A 19,519-nucleotide genomic window follows, 5' to 3' on the forward strand; every position below is an offset into this window, starting at 1 on the left:
TGATAAAATTCAATATCTCTTTGTGATAAAAATTCCCAATAAATTAGGTATAGAAGGAGCATACCTCAATATCGTAAAGGCCATATATAGAAACTGACAGCTAATGTCATACTGAATGGCGAAAAGCTGAAAGCTTTTCCTCTAAGAACTAGAACAAGACAAGGATGCCCACCCACTCTCACTGCTCTTATTGAACATAGTACTGGAAATTCTAGCCAGAGCAATTAGGCAAGAGAAAGAAACAAATGGTATTCAAATTGGAAAGAAGGAAGTCAAATTGTCCCTGTTTGCAGAGGACATGATCTTATATATAAAAAAAACCTAAAATCTCCACCAAAAAACTCTTAGAACTGATAAACGAATTCAGTAATGTTGAAGGACATAAAATCAACATACAAAAATCAGTAGTGTTTCTGTACACCAACAACAAGCACAATAAAAAGTCAAGAAAGCAATCCCACTTAAAATAGCTACAAAAAGATAAATAAAATACCTAGGAATTAATTTCACCAAGGAGGTGAAGGATGTCTACAAGGAAAACTATACAACACTGATGAAAGAAATTAAAGAGGACACAAAGCAATGGAAAGACATTCCATGTTCATGGATTGGAAGAATAAGTACTGTGAAAATGGCCATCCTACCCAAAGTGATTTACAGATTCAATGGAAATCCTATCAAAATACCAATGTCATTCTTCACAGAAATAGAAAAAAACAATCCTGAAATTCATATAGAACCACAAAAGACCCCTAATAGCCAAAGCAATTCTGAGCAAAAAGAACAAAGCTGAAGGCATCACGTTACTTGATGTCAAAATATTCTGTGAAGCCATAGTAACTAAAATAGTATGGTACTGGCATAAAAACAAACAGACCAATGGAACAGAGTAAAGAAATAAAGCCACATATTACAGCCAACTGATTTTCAACAGAGGCAGCAAGAAAATTTCATAGAGAGAGGCCAGTCTCTTCAGTAAACGATGCTGAGAAAACTGGATAGCCATATGCAAAAAATGAAACTAGACTCTTGTCTCTCACCATGTATGAAAATCAACTCAAAATGGATTAAAGACTTACATGTAAGACCCATACTTGAAACTACTAGAAGAAAACATAGAAATGCTTTAGGACACTGGTCTGGGCAAAGACTTCATGGAGAAGATGAGGCACAGGCAACAAAAGCAAAAATAGACAAATGAGATTATATGAAACTAAAAACCTTCTGCATAGCAAAGAAAACAGTCAACAGAGTAAAGAGACAACCTGCAGAATGGGATAAAATACTTATAATTTTTTCATCCTACATTAATATTCACAATATACAAGGAACTCAAACAACTGAGCAGTAAAAAACCAAATAATTTAGTGTAAAAAAGGGGGCAAATGAATTGAATATATGTATAGTTCTCAAACGAAGACATATAGATTTCCAACAGGTATATGAAGAAATGCTCAACATCACTAATCATTATGGAAATGTAAATCAAAACCACTATGAGCTATTATCTCACACCAATTAGAATGGCTTTTATGAAAAGACAAAATAACAAATGCTGGTGAGGATGCAGAGAAAGGGAACTCTCATATGCTGTTGGTGGGAATGCAAATTAATACAGCCCCATGAAAAATAGTATGAAGGTTCCTCAAAAAATTAAGGTAGAACTACCATTTGATCTCGATATATATCCAAAAGAAAGGAAATCAGAATACTGAAGAGATATTTGCACTCCCATGTTTATTGCAGCTCTGTTCCCAGTAAGCCGAGATATGGAATCAACCTAAGTGCCCATCACCTGATGACTGGGTAAAGAAAATGCAGTATATATTATATGCAATGGGAATATACTATTCAGCCATAAAAAGAACAAAATCCTGTCATTTGCAGCAACATGGATGAACTTGTAGGACATTATGTTAAGCGAAGTAAGTCAGGAACAGAAAGACAAATGCCACATGTTCTCACTCATGTGGAAGCTGAGAAAGTTGATTACTTATAAGTAGAGAGTAGAATAGTGGTTACCAGAGGCTGGGAAAGGTAGGGTGGAGAGGAGATAATGAGAGGTTGGTTAATGAATGAAAAATACAGCTAGTTTGGAGGAATAGGATCTGAAGTTCTCTAGAATTGTAGTATGTAATTTACAACAATTTATTGTATACTCACAGTTACCTAGAAAAGAAGATTTTGAATGTTCCCAACACAAAGAAATGATAAATGTTTGAAGTGATGGACACGTTAATTAACCTGATTTGGTCATTACACGTTGTGTACATATTTAGAAATATCATATAGTACCCCATAAATATGTATAATAATTATGTGTCTATTAAAAATTTTTAAAAAGAAACCTCTTAGCATTATTTTTTCAAAAAGAAAATTAACTTAAAATGGATCATACACATAAATGTGAAATTTTAAAACTTTTAGGAGAAAATGTTAATGACTTTGAGTGAAAGAGTTCTTAGATATATGACACCAAAGTAATATCCATAAAAGAAAAAATATGTAAATTGGACTCATTAATATAAAAAACTTTTCTTTGTGAAAGATAGTATTGAGTGAAAAGAAAAGCCACTGACTGGGAGAAAATATTTGCAAATTTCCTGTCAAAAAAATTTTATTCAGAGCTCAAATCTCAACAATAAGAACATAACCCAGTTTTTAAATCAGCAGATTTTGACAGACACTTCACTAAAAAAGATTTAGCCACTACAGAATTGCAAATTAAAACCATAATGAGATAGTAACTATACCTTCATTAGAATAAGTATACTAAAAAATACTAACACCAGGTGCTGGGAACTATGCTGAGCAAGTGCTGGTGATCGCCGGTGGGAATGCAAAATGATATAGACATCCTAGGAAATACATTGGTGGTTTTCTGCAAAGTTACCGTGTGACTTAGCAGTCCCTTTTTTCATACAAAAACCCCTGTGTAAATGCCCGTAGTAGCTTTATCCATAATAACCCAAAACTGGAAATCGTCCAGATGTTCTTGGCTGTTAATAGAATAAACTGTAGATCATTCTTATGGTGAAATTCATTCAGCCATAAAAAGGTACAAACTTGATACACGCCATAACCTCAAATGTATTGTGTATGCTAAGTGAAAGAATCCAGACTCAATAGGCTACATACTTTCATTTATATTAAGTTGTGGAAAAAGTGAAACTATAGGACAGAGAATCGATCATTGGCTACCAGGGGTTCAGATCAGAGATAGACTGCAAAGTAACAGGACAAGAGAATTTGCAGGGGGTAATGGAACTGTTCTTGAAGTGTCAGCAAGGACTGAATAACGGAAACTCTTAATTTGCTTTAAAAATATAAACTGCTACAGCCACTTTGGAGAGCCATTTGGCAAGTTTTGGGAAAGCTGAAAATGGTCATATGCTACAACACAGAAAGTACATTTCTAGATATATACCCAAATGAACTCATACATATGCACAGTGAGAATACAAGAATATTTACAGCAGTATTCATAATTTTAAAAGTGGAAGCAAGCTAAAATGTCCAACAGGAGAGTGGCTAAATAGTAATTTCTATAATTGATACAAGGTTTTAAAATACATAGAATCATAACTATGTTTTTATAGATAAATATGACATATTAGAATTTTCACAGGAATTTTATTTTTATTTATTTTTTGGCGGCTGGTTTTTTGTTTTTTGTTTTCAGTACAGGGATCTGAACCCTTGACCTTGGTGTTACCAGGCTGTGCCGTAGCCAACTGAGCTAACTGGCCAGCCCTGCATAGGAATTTTAAAAATTAAACTCAGGATAATGTAGGAAGTATAATGGGAACCTAGGGGGCTTCAGCTGTATTACTAATAAGTAATTTCTTATTTGATGATATTTAGTAGTTAAATATTTAAGTGAAATTAAACATATTTCTTAGATCTCCTTATTCTTTATTGAAATATTTTATGAAAAAATAATTCCATATTCACAAGTTTTTTACTAGTGTTATCTGGAATATTGGCTAGTGGAGAATGTGTTACTTTTAATAAAGCAAATCTCACTTGGTTAGAGCATGATGCTGAACACACCACAGTGAAGCGTTCAGATCCCCATACTGGCCATCTGCCAAGAAACATACACATATACATACTTACATAAGAGTAAAACAGTTTTTAAAAGTTAAGCTAAATGAGTAAACAGATGGTTTTATTTTTAGAATTTAAAGAGGTAAATGTTAAAGATCACCATAACCCTTGAATACTCAAAATGGGATAAACTAGTTAATGGGTGATGTTCAAAAAATATATCCACTTATAAGTATACGGAAGAAGGCATTGGTGTTTACAAGTATACAAGCAGTGCTTTAGTCCATTTTTATCAGTGCCTTTTCCATAATGGTAGTAGCTTTCTGGGGATTTAGTTTCATTTCTGTTGGGATCTTCCGGGGCTCCAATCAGTAGGATCCCTTTTCCCCACTGTAGTTCTGAAACAATTGGGAAATAAAAGTGTCAGCATGTGGAGATTCAGAATAGCTAGGATAGGGGAAGCAGCTTAGTAGCGAGACAGTCACATTGGTCTTGCTCAGTCCCAACCCGCCAATTCCACCTCCCATCTAACTCTAGACTAGACCAACTCCAAGGAAAGTTTGCATCTGCAGAAAATACACTTGCTGAGATCACTGTTTCCTACTTACTGATCCAAGGAGAGAGGGAAGGAAAAAGAGACCAAACTCCCCACCATCCGCGGAACTCACTCTGCTTCCCTGGATAGGATATAGGGGTGGGGTAAAAGGCCAACAGTGTTTAGTAAACACCATGCAGTCTGGAGTGAGAGAAGAATAGTTTTTGCCCTTCCCCCCACATTTCATTTTGTCATCTTCAAATTGTTGTGAATATTTTCTGAATATTAGTGGAGCTTAACTTTAGTATTTAGTTTTTAGTTGTATTCACAATAGAAAAGTCATATTGTCATATGACTTTAACTCTTGATTTTTAAAGAAGTATGTCTTTGAAGAGCAATTCCTATGGCCTTGTACAATACCATGTTTCTTTGGGTTAGAAAAGTAGAGAGTAAATACTTCAGACACCTTCATTGTTTTTCTAGTATTTAGTTATACAGATGTCTAGTTTTACAAACATAGTCACTTAATCATTACCTGCTATGAGCAAGAATTATACTGGATGTGATTTAGCATATTCTGCAGCCTAATGCAGAAGACAGACAGTATTAGTGATACTACCTTAGAAAAATGAACAGAGTGTCTTGGTTATATAAATGATGGAGAAATTAATGAGAACTGATGATATATTTAAGAAAACATTACTTCTATGTTAAAATACATGCATGACGACTTTGTAAAGTTTTGAATTAGAAATTCTATTTCATTACTCATTCTCCACCCATTTTCATGGAAGTGGCATACTGGTCATTTCAAATGAGTTAGAGTTATTTGGTCAAAGTTGGACTCTTTGAGCTATATGTTTTGTTAACTCTTATTTTATCCTATCAAGGTATTACAGAGGGGGAAAATATGTGACATGACATTTTTGTTTTATTAAGCCCATTAAATTAAAGGGTGGTGGTAGCATACCACTACTCAGAGATAATAACTCATTACATGTCTTCAATGGCAATTCAAAGGAAATCTTTATTCTTCATTCAGTAAAATTGTATTTTAATTGTAAAGTCACATATGAGCAACTAGAGCCAAAAACATAAACTGACTGTGTGTGTGTGTGTGTGTGTGTCACCCCATGGAAAGGGAAGAACACACATTTTAGAGTCAGGCCAACCTAGGTTCAAATCCTAGTTCTCAATAATGCTGACCAAGTTCCTGAATCTTTCTACCTGTAAGCAATGATACCTACTTCATTAGGTTCTTTTAGACATTAATGCTTAAAGTCTTTCTAAGCCTACAATATAAAGGAAGTCTTCAAACAAGAATGGGCCATTGTATTTAAGAAATGATTTAGTGCCCTGTAACAAAACTGCCTATAAAATTTGAATAAAGAGGATGCTAATAATGTTTACTTTGATCATATAGTTCATTTCTTCCTGTCTGAAAATGCAGAAATTGTTATTTAAGGGGTGAAATCTCAGGACAACTTAAGTGTGCAGCCATAGGATGACAGGTAAGTAAATGATTGAACATCATAGGAATAAGAGCAGTTGTGAAGAGTATAGAAAAGATAACATTTTTAATGCGTTACAGCAAAAACAGGACATATGTGTCTTAGGTGTCTTACAGTTACACCTAGGTTTTAATAATGTGCACATAAACTGAAAAGAAACTTACCAATTAATCACATTGGTTGTGAGCTGGCTGGTTGGCTCAGTTGGTTAGGGCACTGCCTTGTAACACCAAGGTCAAGGGTTCAGATCCCCATACAGGCCAGCTGCCAGAAGAAGAAGTAAGCAAAATAATTACATTGGTTGTTAGAATGGAAGTATAAGTGATTCTTTTATTTTCCCTATTTGTCAGTGCCATGAGATTGCTTTTATAATGAGGAAAATATATAAGACGGTTATGCCTCATGGAGCAAAGAGTTTCTTCCCTATATAGACAAAACACAAACTTTAGATTTCTTAATACTTGGTTCTGTTTTTAAGACAACCAAAGAAATATGCCATTAGTCTTAGGGTTTTTTTTTTTTAACTACTTAGGTGTCAGTCTTTTATCTAATATGTGTTTCTGTCAGCAGTCATAATTCAGTCAACCATGTTGACTGTGGATACTAGAAAAATTCAAATTAATATCTTTTTTAAAGCAGTGTTTTCCTTTGTTTTAATGTAACAGATTTATTTGAGGTTCCTCGATTACCAAATGGAGCACTCAAACGAGTGCAAGAGAAACTTCGTTGCAGTCTATGATGGAAGCAGTTCTATTGAAAACCTGAAGGCCAAGTTTTGCAGCACTGTGGCCAATGATGTGATGCTTAAAACAGGAGTCGGAGTGATACGAATGTGGGCAGATGAAGGTAGTCGACTTAGCAGGTTTAGAATGCTCTTTACTTCCTTTGTGGAGCGTAAGTAAATAATTTCTATAGCATTTAACTCTTTTACATAATTTTCATTCATTCACAGTACACTTACTGAGCATATGCTTTTGACAAAAACTGCAAATCACAGAGGATGTAGAGATGGCTAAGTCTTGGTTCCTATTCTTAAGGAATTGACTGTCATGGATGAAAAACCATGTTAACATATAAATTGCAAAACTACCCCATTACAAAGGTGTAAACAAGTGATAAAAATTGCAGAAAGTGGAGACTTACACACTTCCAAGACTTTCTAACTTAAAGGTAATTGTCAGAAGTATTAATTCAGCTCGGTGAATAGTTATGTATCTACCAAACCATGGTCATCAAAGATTTAGGTATGCTAGTGATGTTTTCTTCTTTTATCATTTTATTTTTAAACAATTTTAAACTTACAGAAAGTTGTAAAAATAGTACAGAGTTCCCATGTGCCCTTCACTCTGATTCCCCTAATGTTAGCATCTTACAAAACCATAGTAAAACTGAAAACTAACATTGATATAATTATATTAACCAATCTAGACCTTATTCAAATATCACTAGTTTTGCCATTAGAGTCCTTTTATGATCCAAAATCCCACAGTTTGGGGCCGGCCCGTGGCTCACTCGGTAGAGTGCGGTGCTGATAACACCAAGGCCACGGGTTCGGATCCTATATAGGGATGGCCGGTTTGCTCACTGGCTGAGCATGGTGCTGACAACACCAAGCCAAGGGTTGAGATCCCCTTACCGGTCATCTTTTAAAAAAAAAAAAAAAATCCCACAGTTTTTCTTGGTTTTTCATCACCTTGACACATTTGAAGAGGACTGGTCAGTTATTTAAAATGTCCATCAGTGTGATTTCATCTAAGATTTTCTTATGGATTCAATTGAGGATTTATGCATTTCTGTCAAGAATACCACTGAAATTATGTTGTGTCTTTCTCAGAGTGTTATATCCATGAAGTAGGAGTGTATAATATTGGTTTGTCTTATTGATAGTATCAAACACAGTACCTCCTATGATAAATGTTAAATAAATGAGTGCAAGACAGCCTGTAGGAAGGTTGTTGGCCAAAGTGGCTTCATAACCCAGCTGACCATCTGGCAACTCACAAAGTCCTTTATTGAAAGGTTTATGATTACTTCTTCAATGTTTCTAGCTGTAAGTCTATTCAGATTTTTTATTTCTTCATGACGCAGTTTTGGTAGATTGTATGTTTCTAGAAAATTGTCCATTTTATCTACATTATCAGTTTGTTGGCATACAATTGTTCCTAGTATTCTCTTACATAGTAGTCTTCCCTAATCTGTAGGGAATATGTGCCAAGACCTCCAGTGGATGTCTGAAGCTGAAGATAGTACCAAACCCGATTGCCATTGATTGGAACATGTTTCTGTTCATGTCTTCCACCTACAAATTTAATGCTTTTTTTAACTAAGCACTTGTCATGCACTATGGCCATAACTTTTGCAATTTGAAGTGCGACAGCAAAGCTGGCATGAATTTCTTTTTTCCTTCTTCACAACTTCACAGATAAAGGATTTATTCTTACCATAGATCTTAATGACCTTAGCATATGATTTTTTTCTTTCTTTATTGAGAATTTTCACCTTTTCACTTAAAGGAAGCACTTTATGACTTCTCTTTGGCATATCTGAATTACCAGCATCACTATTCTTGCACTTTGGGGCCATTATGAAGCAAAATAAGGGTTACTTGAACTCCAGCACTGCAATACCACACCTGCTAAGTGACTAACTGGTAACATCTACAGCATAGATACCCTGGACAAAAAAATGATTCAGGCCAAGGGCAAGACAGAGCAAGATGTCATCAAGCTACTCAGAACAGCACACAGTTAAAAACTTATGAACTGTTTGTTTCTGGAATTTTTCACTTAATATTATCAGGCGACGGTTTACTGTGTATCACAAACCTCAGAACAAAAAGTTGAGGATAAGAGGGGACTACTATAATCCTTTTTATGTATATAAGATATGTAGTAACGTTCCCACTCACATTTCTAATTTTAATAATTTGAATCTTTTTCTTTTATTTATTTATTTATTAACATAATTATTTTTTACATTCTAAGATGTTGGAGAGTAGTTGAGGGGGAAGGGAAAGAGAGAGGAAAATAGGGTGAGAGGAGGAGGAAGGAAGGAGGGCATGGTTGAGGCCATGGCACCCCCCTCATTCCAGCAGGGAAGACCAGGGGGCTTCCAGTGGTAGCTAAGTTGTTGCTGGGCTAGATACAGATGTCAGGGGGTGTGGCTGAAACCCTTGGCCCCCCAACACCCCAGCTTGGGAGCCTGGGGCACTTCCTGCAGTGGCTCACTGGTCATCGCTGTGCTGTTTGTGGATGTCAGGTGGCATGGCTGAAGTCCTCAGCCCCCCACCACCCTGGCTCAGGAGCCCAGGGCATTTTCTGTGGTGGCTTGGTGGTCATTCTAGCTAAAGGTTTTGTTGATCTCTTCAAAGAGCCAACTTTTGGGGTTTTTATTTTCTCTGTTATTTTTCTGTTCTCTACTTTACTTATCACCACTCTAATCTTTATTATTTTGTGACTTCCACTAGTTTCAGGTTTAGTTTGCTCTTCTTTGTCTAGTTCCTTAAGGAACAGGTTGAGTATCCCTTACCCGAAATGCATGGTACCAGAAGTGTTTCAGATTTCAAAGTTTTTTGGATTTGGGTATGTTTGCATTATGGGATGCAATTCAGCATACCAGATACAAAAATCTGAAATCTGAAATGCTCCAATAAGCATTTCCTCTGAGTGTCATGTCAGGTTCAAGAAATTTCAGATTTTGGAGCATTTCAGATTTTTAGATTTGAGATGCTCAGCCTATACAAAGTTAAATTATTGATCTGTATTCTTTTTTAATGTAGGCTTTAGCTCCTATAAATTTCCTTTTTAGCATTGCTTTCACTATTTCTATAAGTTTTGGTATATTGTGTTTTTGGTTTCATTTGTCTCCAGGTATTTTCTAATTTCCCTTGTGATTTCTTCCTTAAAATCACAACTTTGAAAGTTATATAAAAGTGTGTAGTTTAATTTCCACAAATTTGAATTTTCCTGTTTTCTTATGTTATTGATTTCTAGTTTCATCCCATTGTGACAGGAATAGAAATTTTGTATGATTTCAGGCTTTTAAAATTTATTATGACTTATTTTGTGGCTGAACTTATGGTCTGTTCTGGAGATTGTTCAATGTGCACTCGAGAAAAATGCATATTTTGGGGTGGAGTTTTCTATGTATGTCTGATAGATCCAATTGATTTATAGTGCTAAATTCATTATTTCCTTATTGATCTTCTGTCTGGTTGTTCTGTTCATTATTAAAAACAGGGGTGTTGAAGTCTCCAACTGTTATTTTAGAGCTATTTCTTTAATTCTGTCAGTGTTCACTTTATGTATTCTGGGGCTCTGATTTTTAACACATGTATGAGGTTACTTCAAAAAGTTCATGGAAAAATAGAATTAAAAGATGAGACAAATCTTTCCATGAACTTTTTGAAGTACGCTGGTATGTTTATAACTGTTACATCTTCTTGATTAATTGACCCTTTTATCAATATGTTATATTCTTCTTTGTTACTTTTAACAGTTTTGCCTTAAACTGTATTTTTGTCTGTGATTAGTATCACCAGTTCAGCTCTCTTTTGGTAGCTATTGTTATGGAATGTCTTTTTTCATCCTTTCACTTTTAACCTTTTTCTATCTTTAAACGTAAAGTGAGTGATTTTTAGACAGCATATATTTGGATCTTGGTTTTTTTAAATCCATTCTGCCAGTCTCCTCCTTTTGATTGGACAGTTTAATTCATTTACATTGAAAGTAATTACTGATAAGGAAAGACTTTTGCCATTTCGCTATTTGTTTTGTATATGTCTTATCGCTTTGCTGTCCATCATTTTCTTTATTACTGCCTTCTTTTGTGTTTGATTTTTTTGTAGTGATGAGTTTTGGTTCTCTTTTCATTTCCTTCTGTATATATCCTATAAATATGTTCTTTGTAGTTGCCATGGATATTGTGTCTTTTAATGAATTGCTTAAGTCTTTTAAAGTTATCTTTACTATTTGGTGAGCATGTAGGAACTTTTTCATATTAAAGGAATTTATAGCTCATGTACAGACAACTGGCCCAGCTTAAAAGTGGAAATATTTTGAGGACAGATTTTAGGATTCTGCCCTCAGATTCCTGATAATTTAGATGAATAAATCCCCACAAGGAAAAATTTGGTTCTACCATATATCTATTCCTTTCTGTCTCCTAAAAATCCAAGTTGATGTGTCAGTAGTTCCTAATATATATTTTGTTTATTTTGGTTATCATAAATGCAGATCATAATACATTAGTTTGGCAAGAATCTGTGTTCAAACATATTGTTGTATTTTTGACTTGGTTTTGAATGGCCCTGACCTCTTACATTTGAGCAGAGCTAATGAATATGGTGTAATGGTAAGCTATATGATTTGTTCATATTGACAGTTTGTAAATACAAAGGTGTAAAGTAAGATATTACCAGATATTTTTCTTGAGAAGTTTGAAAATTAATAGTTTTATCCTTTACTTATGATTTTGAGACATTATATTATTATTCCATGGATTCTATATTAAAATCATGACTTAATGACCATATACAGGCTTTTTTAATAGCTGAACTCTTCTATCTATAATTTTAAAGAACTTTATGAGTTACCAAATGGTCAGCTGGGTTATGAAGCCATTTTGGCCAACCAGCCTTCCTACCTGCTGTTTTGTACTCATTTATTTAACATTTATCATATGAGGTACTGTGTTTGATACTATGAAGATTCAAAAATGGATAAAACAGTTCCCTGCCCTACCAGATCTAACAGCCACTTAGGTGCAGTGACATATATGCAGGTAATGACAGTACAGGATTGACTATAACAAAGACCATTTGATAGATAAAACAAAGCACTTTTCTGTTAGATATCCAAGTTACTTATAGGGGGCAGCATCAATTATGGAGCAAGTGGTCCTTGAGTGTAGCTCCTTTGAGTTTGTCCTTGAGAGTAGGTGTATTTTAGAAAGTAGAAATGTTAATTGAGATTGTTATTCCAAACAGAGCAATAAAGTGAAAAAGGCACTGAGCCAGAGCTAAGGTGGGCCACAGGAAGTTAGTGGTAGAGGGATCAGACAAAAACAAGCCTGGAAGGGTAGATTAAAGTTGGAAATACAAAGGCTTTTAAATTAGAGACTAAATTTAGACTTTATGTTGTAGGCATCAGGGAGTTTTGTATTACAAGATGGCATAATCAGAGCTGTGCTGTAAATGGGGCATGGAGGCTAGTTAAGAGGTTCTTCCATAGTCAAGGTGGAACCATGAAGGTCTGAGCCAATGCAGTGATAGTGAGAGTAAAGAAGAGTTGTGGAGAGAGAATCAACAAGTTTTGGTGACTAATCAAGAATGACAGGTAGGAGAGAATGAGTTAAAGATACCTCAGTTTTGAGTCTGATTGTCTTGGAAAATGAACATTGAACAGATAAGATGGAGAAAGTGTTCAGTTGTTTTAGACATAGTTCATTCCTCAGGCAGTTGAAAGTGTCAAGAGTTCAGCAGTGATATTTCCCATGAGTAAACCATGCTGCTGCTTCTTGTTGCACAGTGGGCAAAACCTGAGCTTGTTTCTAATTTTTTTTTTAATTTGAGAAATTTTCAAACTTAAAAAGTAAAAAACAACCATGCAAAGGCTGTTTCACTATTCCAAATCAGTACAATTTAGTGCTTTATACAAAGACAAAGTTAACAAGAAAATCCTTTAGCCTTCTTACTTTTTTCTGTTTATTCACTCCCAGCATCTATACCTGTGCTATCCTGTACCATGTTTATCACCACATGTAGCTATTGATAAGCACTTGTAATGTGGCCAGTCTAAACTGATACATTCTATAATTACATAAAATTTTATAAAAATACATCCCAGATTTCAGAGACTGTATATGAAATAAAGAATGTAAAGTATCTCATTAATAATATTTTATAATGATTACATGTTAGAATGAGAATATCTTGGGTATTGTTTCAGGGCTCCCCAGGACCACCCACCTGTTAGGTGACTTGCTACAAGGACTCAAAGGACCCAGCATATATTTGTATTCATGACTAAGATTGATTACACGGAAAGGGACGCACAGTAGGACCAGGAAGGGAAAAAGATCACCAGAGTCTGAAGAGTCTTTGTACAGGCTTCCTTGGGCTCTCCCCACTTCTATAAGGGGCACTCTGAGCGTGCCTATTTCTCTAGCAATAAAAAAGGCAGTAGCAGGTATGCAGTGTTTCTGCCCAAAGAAGCCCATTAGAGTCTCAGCACCCAAGATTTTCAGTGGGGTTTGAAAACTCTCTGCCTTGTATGTACCAAAATTCCAGACTCTCAGAAAGAAAACAGATGTTTGGCATAAATGACTTTATTTACACAAACTCTAGAGACACAGTGAACCAACATCATCCATTAGGGAATGGGGGAAAACCAAATTCACAGATGCCAGCCAAAGGCCAGCCTTGAAGGCAGAGCCTTCTAAAGGCAGCAGCCTTAGGCCTGCTATCATGTTAATTGTTTTGTTTTTGGTTTTGGTGGCTGGCTGGTCCAGGCATCCAAACCCTTGACTTTGGTGTATCAGCACCACGCTCTAACCAAGTTAACCAGCCAGCCCTGGTAACTGTTTTCTGCATGGATATGTTGGGTTACATAAACTATGTAAGCAAAATTAATTTTACCTGTTTCTTTTTACTTTTTAATGTGGCTTCTTGCTCACATTTTTGGCTTACATTATATGTATTTATTTTGGGTAGCACTGGTCTAAATCTTACATGACAAATTTTTCTCTACTGTGTTTTTCTTTCCTTTTTTTTTTTTTTTTTTTTTTACAACTGGCTGGTACAGGGATTGAACCCTGGACCTTGGTGTTATCAGCACCACTCTCTAACCAACTGAGCTAACTGACCAGCCCTCTAATGTGTTTTAGTTAAGATATTTTCTGTATATACACTGATTTCTCCATTAATGCAAGTTTGATAATTAAACAGGTGAAGAGTCTTCCCTCAAGTGATATCTTTATATTAACTAGTCACTAGATGTAAAACTAATTTGCAAGGCTGCCGTAGACTTAACTGCATATCCCTAATTGAGCTCTATTACTCAAGAACAAGACAAAAACAGCCTCTCCAAAAAAATGTGTGTGACAAAATAAAGGATTTCATGGATGTTTATAAAACAAAAGTCCCAGTTTTAAAATCTCCATTTTAAAGGGACATTTCAGAGCTCAAAACAGTAAACTTCACATACTTATTAATTCAAATTATTGAACTATTTCTTTTGTTCTTCTCTAAGCTGTTAATGATTTGTAATTGTAATGAATCCATCCATTAAAACAATCAATATTTCAGAAGAGTTTTCTATAAATGGGCTAATCCTGCATGAGAGACTTACTTTACACCTGCCCATTGTAGATTGCAGATGTAACTAAAACAGAATAACTTTGCTAAAAAGGATGATATAGAATAGCAATTGGGACTTTTTCCTAGGCACTGAATGCCAATATATATACTTCACTCTTCAAGAAAGGATATGGTTTTAGGAAAATAATTTCTAGGACTTGAACTGTGAAGGCACCAGAAAATATTTTTGTTAGAATAAATCCATAGTGTGATTTTCAGTGACATACTGCCTACAGGCCCCCTCCAGGCTTAGCTGATGGACAGAACCATGTTTTGACATCGTTGCCACATCTCATCAAAAGTAGAGGGGAGCAGAAATCCTAACCCTCCTCCTCTTTCCCACACCATGACCCAATAGTGAGAAAAGGCAGAAAGTAGAGAGTCCTCAGGCTATAAATAGAGAGCAGTTCATAAGTGGCACTGTTTTTGCTATTCCTTATTTATAAAGACTTATAGTTCAGCCATTTTATTATAGTTTTGAATCGAAGTACGTTATTAGCATCCCATATCAATAACTGATACCTTGATTCTCATTTTAATCAGCCATGCTTGTTCAATGAAAAGCCATAGTGCTTAATATATTTGTAATTATAAACATAACTCACATTTCTATGAAACAAAATCTGACTATCAATGTTTTCTACTTGCCTTAAATAATATGGAGAGCAGTTATGAAGAATCTATAATAAAAACTGAGGGTGTTTTCCTCTCACTGTTCAATCAATAAGGTACATTGATCAGAAAATGTGTCTTTTTGATCACCTTTGAAATTAAAAGAGGCATCAAAGTGCAGTCACATAATGTTCTGTGGATAAACTTTAAAAACTAGTTGCAGTTTGATTCAGAAAATCAGAACACCAGGGAACCACAGCACTGTTTATAACGTCCTTCTGTGTGTCTTGAAAATGGCTTATCTTCTCTGCACATCTCCATTTGTGAACTCGATAAACTAGGTGGTGGAATTAGAATACAATATAGAATATCTCATATGTAATACAATTATGGTATGGTATATAAATAAAAACAGAAAAGAAAACTCCAATTTGTAGAAATGAGGAACTTAAAAATGCTGTGTGTTTATTTAGGCCATTTTTTACATTTTAAAGTGCAGCTGTTTGTATAATATGATATCTATGACAAAACCATGATATCTATGACAAAACTGAAGTAGATACATTAACTAATTTTGTAAAGTACATAAAATACCACTGTGCAGCTTCATTGGCTTTCCTGCCCTCAATCTAATAGCTTATTTATATATCACCTATGGTCCTTATGATGAGCTTCGAAATAATTAAGCATTTTATAAGAATCAAGAAATAATTATTTTAATAGTTTCAATGATACCATTTTGACAAGTTGACAGTCTCTGAATAAATTACTTATTTAGTTATATACATCTTTTTACACTTAAGAACAGAAGTTATCAACATGATTGAGACCACTAATTTCATAGTCTCATCAGATTTTAAAACGAGAAGTCAGAGATATTCTGTACTGCATCCCATTTATTATTTTTTCTTTATTTTTATAGCAGTTTTGGCTTTACAGAGAAATTGAGCAGAAAGAACAGATAGTTCCCATACCCTCCCCGTGCACACATACATAATTTCTCCTGTTACTAACATGTTACCTTAGTGTGGCACATTTGTTACAATTATGAACCAATATTGGTATATTGTTGTTAATTTTACATTAGGGTTCCCTCTTTGTATTGTACAGTTCTGTGGGTTTTTTCAAATGCATAATGTCATGTGTTCACCATTACAGTATCATATAGAGTAGTTTTGCTGCCCTAAAAATCCTTAGTGTCCCACCTATTCATTCCTCCCTCCTTCCCTCCTTCTCTCTCATCTTCCCTTCCTCCTCCTCCTCCTCCTCCTCATCCCCTGACTCATCAATTACTGATTTTTTTTTCTGTAACCTCAAACATTTATCATTTCTTTGTGTTTGGAACATTCAAAATCGTGTTTTCTAGGTAACTGAACATATACAATAATCGTTGTTGTTTATAGTCGTACTACAGTGCTATAAAATGCTAAATACTTTTCCTCCTATCTAGCTTTACTTTCATATTTGTTAACCAACCTCTCACTAGTCCCCCACTCCCTCACTCTTCAGCCTCTGGTAACCACCCTTCTAATCTCTACTTCTATGCAATCATTTTTCTTCTTTGCCACATGTAAGAACATGTATATTTCTTTCTCTTCCTGGCTTACTTCACTTAACATAATGTCCTCCAAGCTTATACATGTTGCCATGAATGACAGGATTTCATTCTTTTTTATGGCTGAATAGTATTCCATTGTGTGTATATATACCACATTTTCTTATTCGTTCATCCATTGATGGGCCCTTGGGTTAATTCCATATCCTGGCTATTGTGAATAGTGCTGCAGTAAACATGGGAATGCAAATATCTCCCCAATATATTGATTTCCTTTCCTTTGGAAATATATCCAGTAATGAGATTGCTGCATCATATGGTAGTTCCATTTTTAACTTTTTGAGGAATCTCCACACTGTTTTCCATAATGATTATACTAATTTACATCCCCACCAACTGTGTACAAGAGTTCTCCTTTCTCTACATCCTCATGAACATTTGTTATTTTCTGTCTTATTGATAATAGTCATTCTAACTGGGGTGAGATGATATCTCATTGTGATTTTGATTTGCATTTCCCTGATAATTAGTGATGCTGAGCATTTTTTTATATGCCTGTGGGCCATTTGTATGTCTTCTTTTAAGGAATGTCTATTCAGCTCATTTGCCCATTTTTTTGATTAGATTATTTGTTTTCGAGTTTCTTGTATATTCTGTATATTAATCCCTTGTTAGGTGCATAGTTTGCAAATATTTTCTCCCATTCTGCATGTTGTCTCTACACTCTGTTGAGTGTTTCCTTTGCTGTGCAGAAGCTTTATAGTTTGATATAATCCCACTTGTCTGTTTTTGCTTTTGTTGCCTGTTCTTTTGACACCCTCTTCATAAAAAGTCTCTGCCCAGCCCAATGTTCTAAAACATTTCCCTTTGTTTTCTTCTAATAGTTTCATGGTTCAAGGACCTACATTTAAGTCTTTAATCCATTTTGCATTGATTTTTCTTATATGGTGAGAGATAGAGATCTAGTTTCATTCTTCTGCATCTGGCTATCCAGTTTTCCTAGCACTGTTTATTAAAGAGACTGTCCTTACACCAATGAATATTCTTGGTACCTTTATCAAAAATCAGTTGACTGTAATACGTGACTTTATTTGTGAGTTCCATATGCTGATCCATTGGTCTTTGTGACTGTTTTTATGCCAGTACCATGCTGTTTTAGATACTATAGCTTTGTAGTATATTTTGAAGTCAGGCAGTGTGATGCCTCCAGCTTTTTCTTTTTGCTCAGGATTGCTTTAGTCATTCAAGGTCTTTCCCTGTGAATTTTGGGATTTTTCTATTTCTGTGAAGAATGTCATTGGTATTCTAATAGGGATTCCATTGAATTTATAGATCACTTTGGCAGTATGGTTATTTTCACAATGTTAATTCTTCCAGCCCATGAACATGGAATGTCTTTCCATTTCTTTGTGTCCTCAATTTCTTTCATCAGTGTTGTATGGTTTTCCTTGTAGATATCTTTTACCTCCTTGGTGAAATTAATTCCTGGGCATTTTATTTATTTATTTGTAGCTATTTTAAATGGGATTGCTCTCTTGTTTTCTTTTTTGTCTTGCTCATTATTGGTGTACAGAAACACTACTGATTTTTGTATGTTGATTTGTGTCCTACAAGTTTACTGAATTTGCTTATCAGTTCTGAGAGTTTTTTTGGTAGAAATTTTAGGTTTTTCTATATGTTAGATTACATTATCTGCAAACAGGGACAATTTGACTTCCTCCTTTCCAACTTGAATACCCTTTATTTCTTTCTCTTGCCCAGTTGCTCTGGCTAGGACTTCAAGTACTATGTTGAATAAAAATGGAGAGAATGGACATCCTTGTCTTGTTCCTTTTCCTCACTCAGAATAATATTAGTTGTTGTTTTGTCATATATGGCCTTTATTATGTTGAGGTGCATTCCTTCTATGCCTAATTTATTGAGGGTTTTTAATCATGAAGGGATGTTGAATTTTATAAAATGTTTTTTCCGCATCAGTTGAGATGATGACATATCGTTTTTGTCCTTTGTTCTGTTGAAGTGATGTATCATGTTTACTGATTTGTGTATGTTGAACCAACCTTGATCTCTGGGATAAATCCCACTTGATCATAGTGAAGATCTTTTTAATATGCTGCTAGATTCAGTTTGCTAATGTTTTGTTGAGAATTTTTGCATCTGTGTTAATCAGGGATATTGGCTTATAGTTTTTTGTTGTTGTTGCTGTTGTGTCCTTGTCTGGTTTTGGTGTCTGGGTAATGCTGACCTCATGGAATGAGTATGGAAGAGTTCCCTGTTTTTCAATTTTCTGGACGAGCTTGAGAAGAATTGGTATTAATTCTTTAAATCCTTGGTAGAATTCAGCAGTGGAGCCATGTGCTCCTGTGCTTTTCTTTAATGGGAGACTTTTTATTAATGATTCAGTGTTGTTATAATTGGTCTGTTCAGGTTTTCTATTTCTTCTCGGTTCAGCCTTGGCAGATTGTACATGTCAAGGAATTTATCCATTTCCTCTAGGTTTTCCAATTTGGCATATGATTGTTCATAATAATCTCTAATGATCCTTTGTATTTCTGTAGTATCAGTTGTGACGTTTCCTTTTTCATTTCTGATTTTGAGCCCTTTATTTTCTTTTTCCCTTGGTTAATCTAGCTAATGGCTTGTTGATTTTATCTTTTCAAAAAACCAACATTTTGTTTTGTTGATCTTTTGTATGTTGTTTTTTGTCTCAGTTTTGTTCATTTCTGCTCTGATGTTTATTATTTCTTTCCTTCTCCTAATTTTGGGTTTGGTTTGTTCTTGCTTTTCTAGTTCCTTAAGCTGCATTGTTAGACTCTTTATTTGAAATCTTTCTAATTTTTTGATGTAGGTGTTTATTGCTACAAACTTTCCTCTTGATGATATCCCATAAGTTTTGGTAT

At 34.9% G+C, this 19,519-nt stretch overlaps 1 protein-coding gene across 1 annotated transcript in view; it reads left to right on the forward strand.

Annotated features, from left to right (window-relative positions):
• NETO2 (neuropilin and tolloid like 2) overlaps positions 1 to 19,519 on the forward strand; it is a 49,648-nt gene that overhangs the window by 23,082 nt on the left and 7,047 nt on the right. The window contains exon 7 of the mRNA XM_063109922.1: positions 6,762 to 6,990. Within this exon, the coding sequence (XP_062965992.1) occupies positions 6,762 to 6,990 (229 nt within the window). The remainder of the gene's footprint in view (positions 1 to 6,761; positions 6,991 to 19,519) is intronic.

Source organism: Cynocephalus volans, chromosome 10, assembly GCF_027409185.1.
Source record: "Cynocephalus volans isolate mCynVol1 chromosome 10, mCynVol1.pri, whole genome shotgun sequence".
Lineage (NCBI taxonomy): Eukaryota > Metazoa > Chordata > Mammalia > Dermoptera > Cynocephalidae > Cynocephalus > Cynocephalus volans.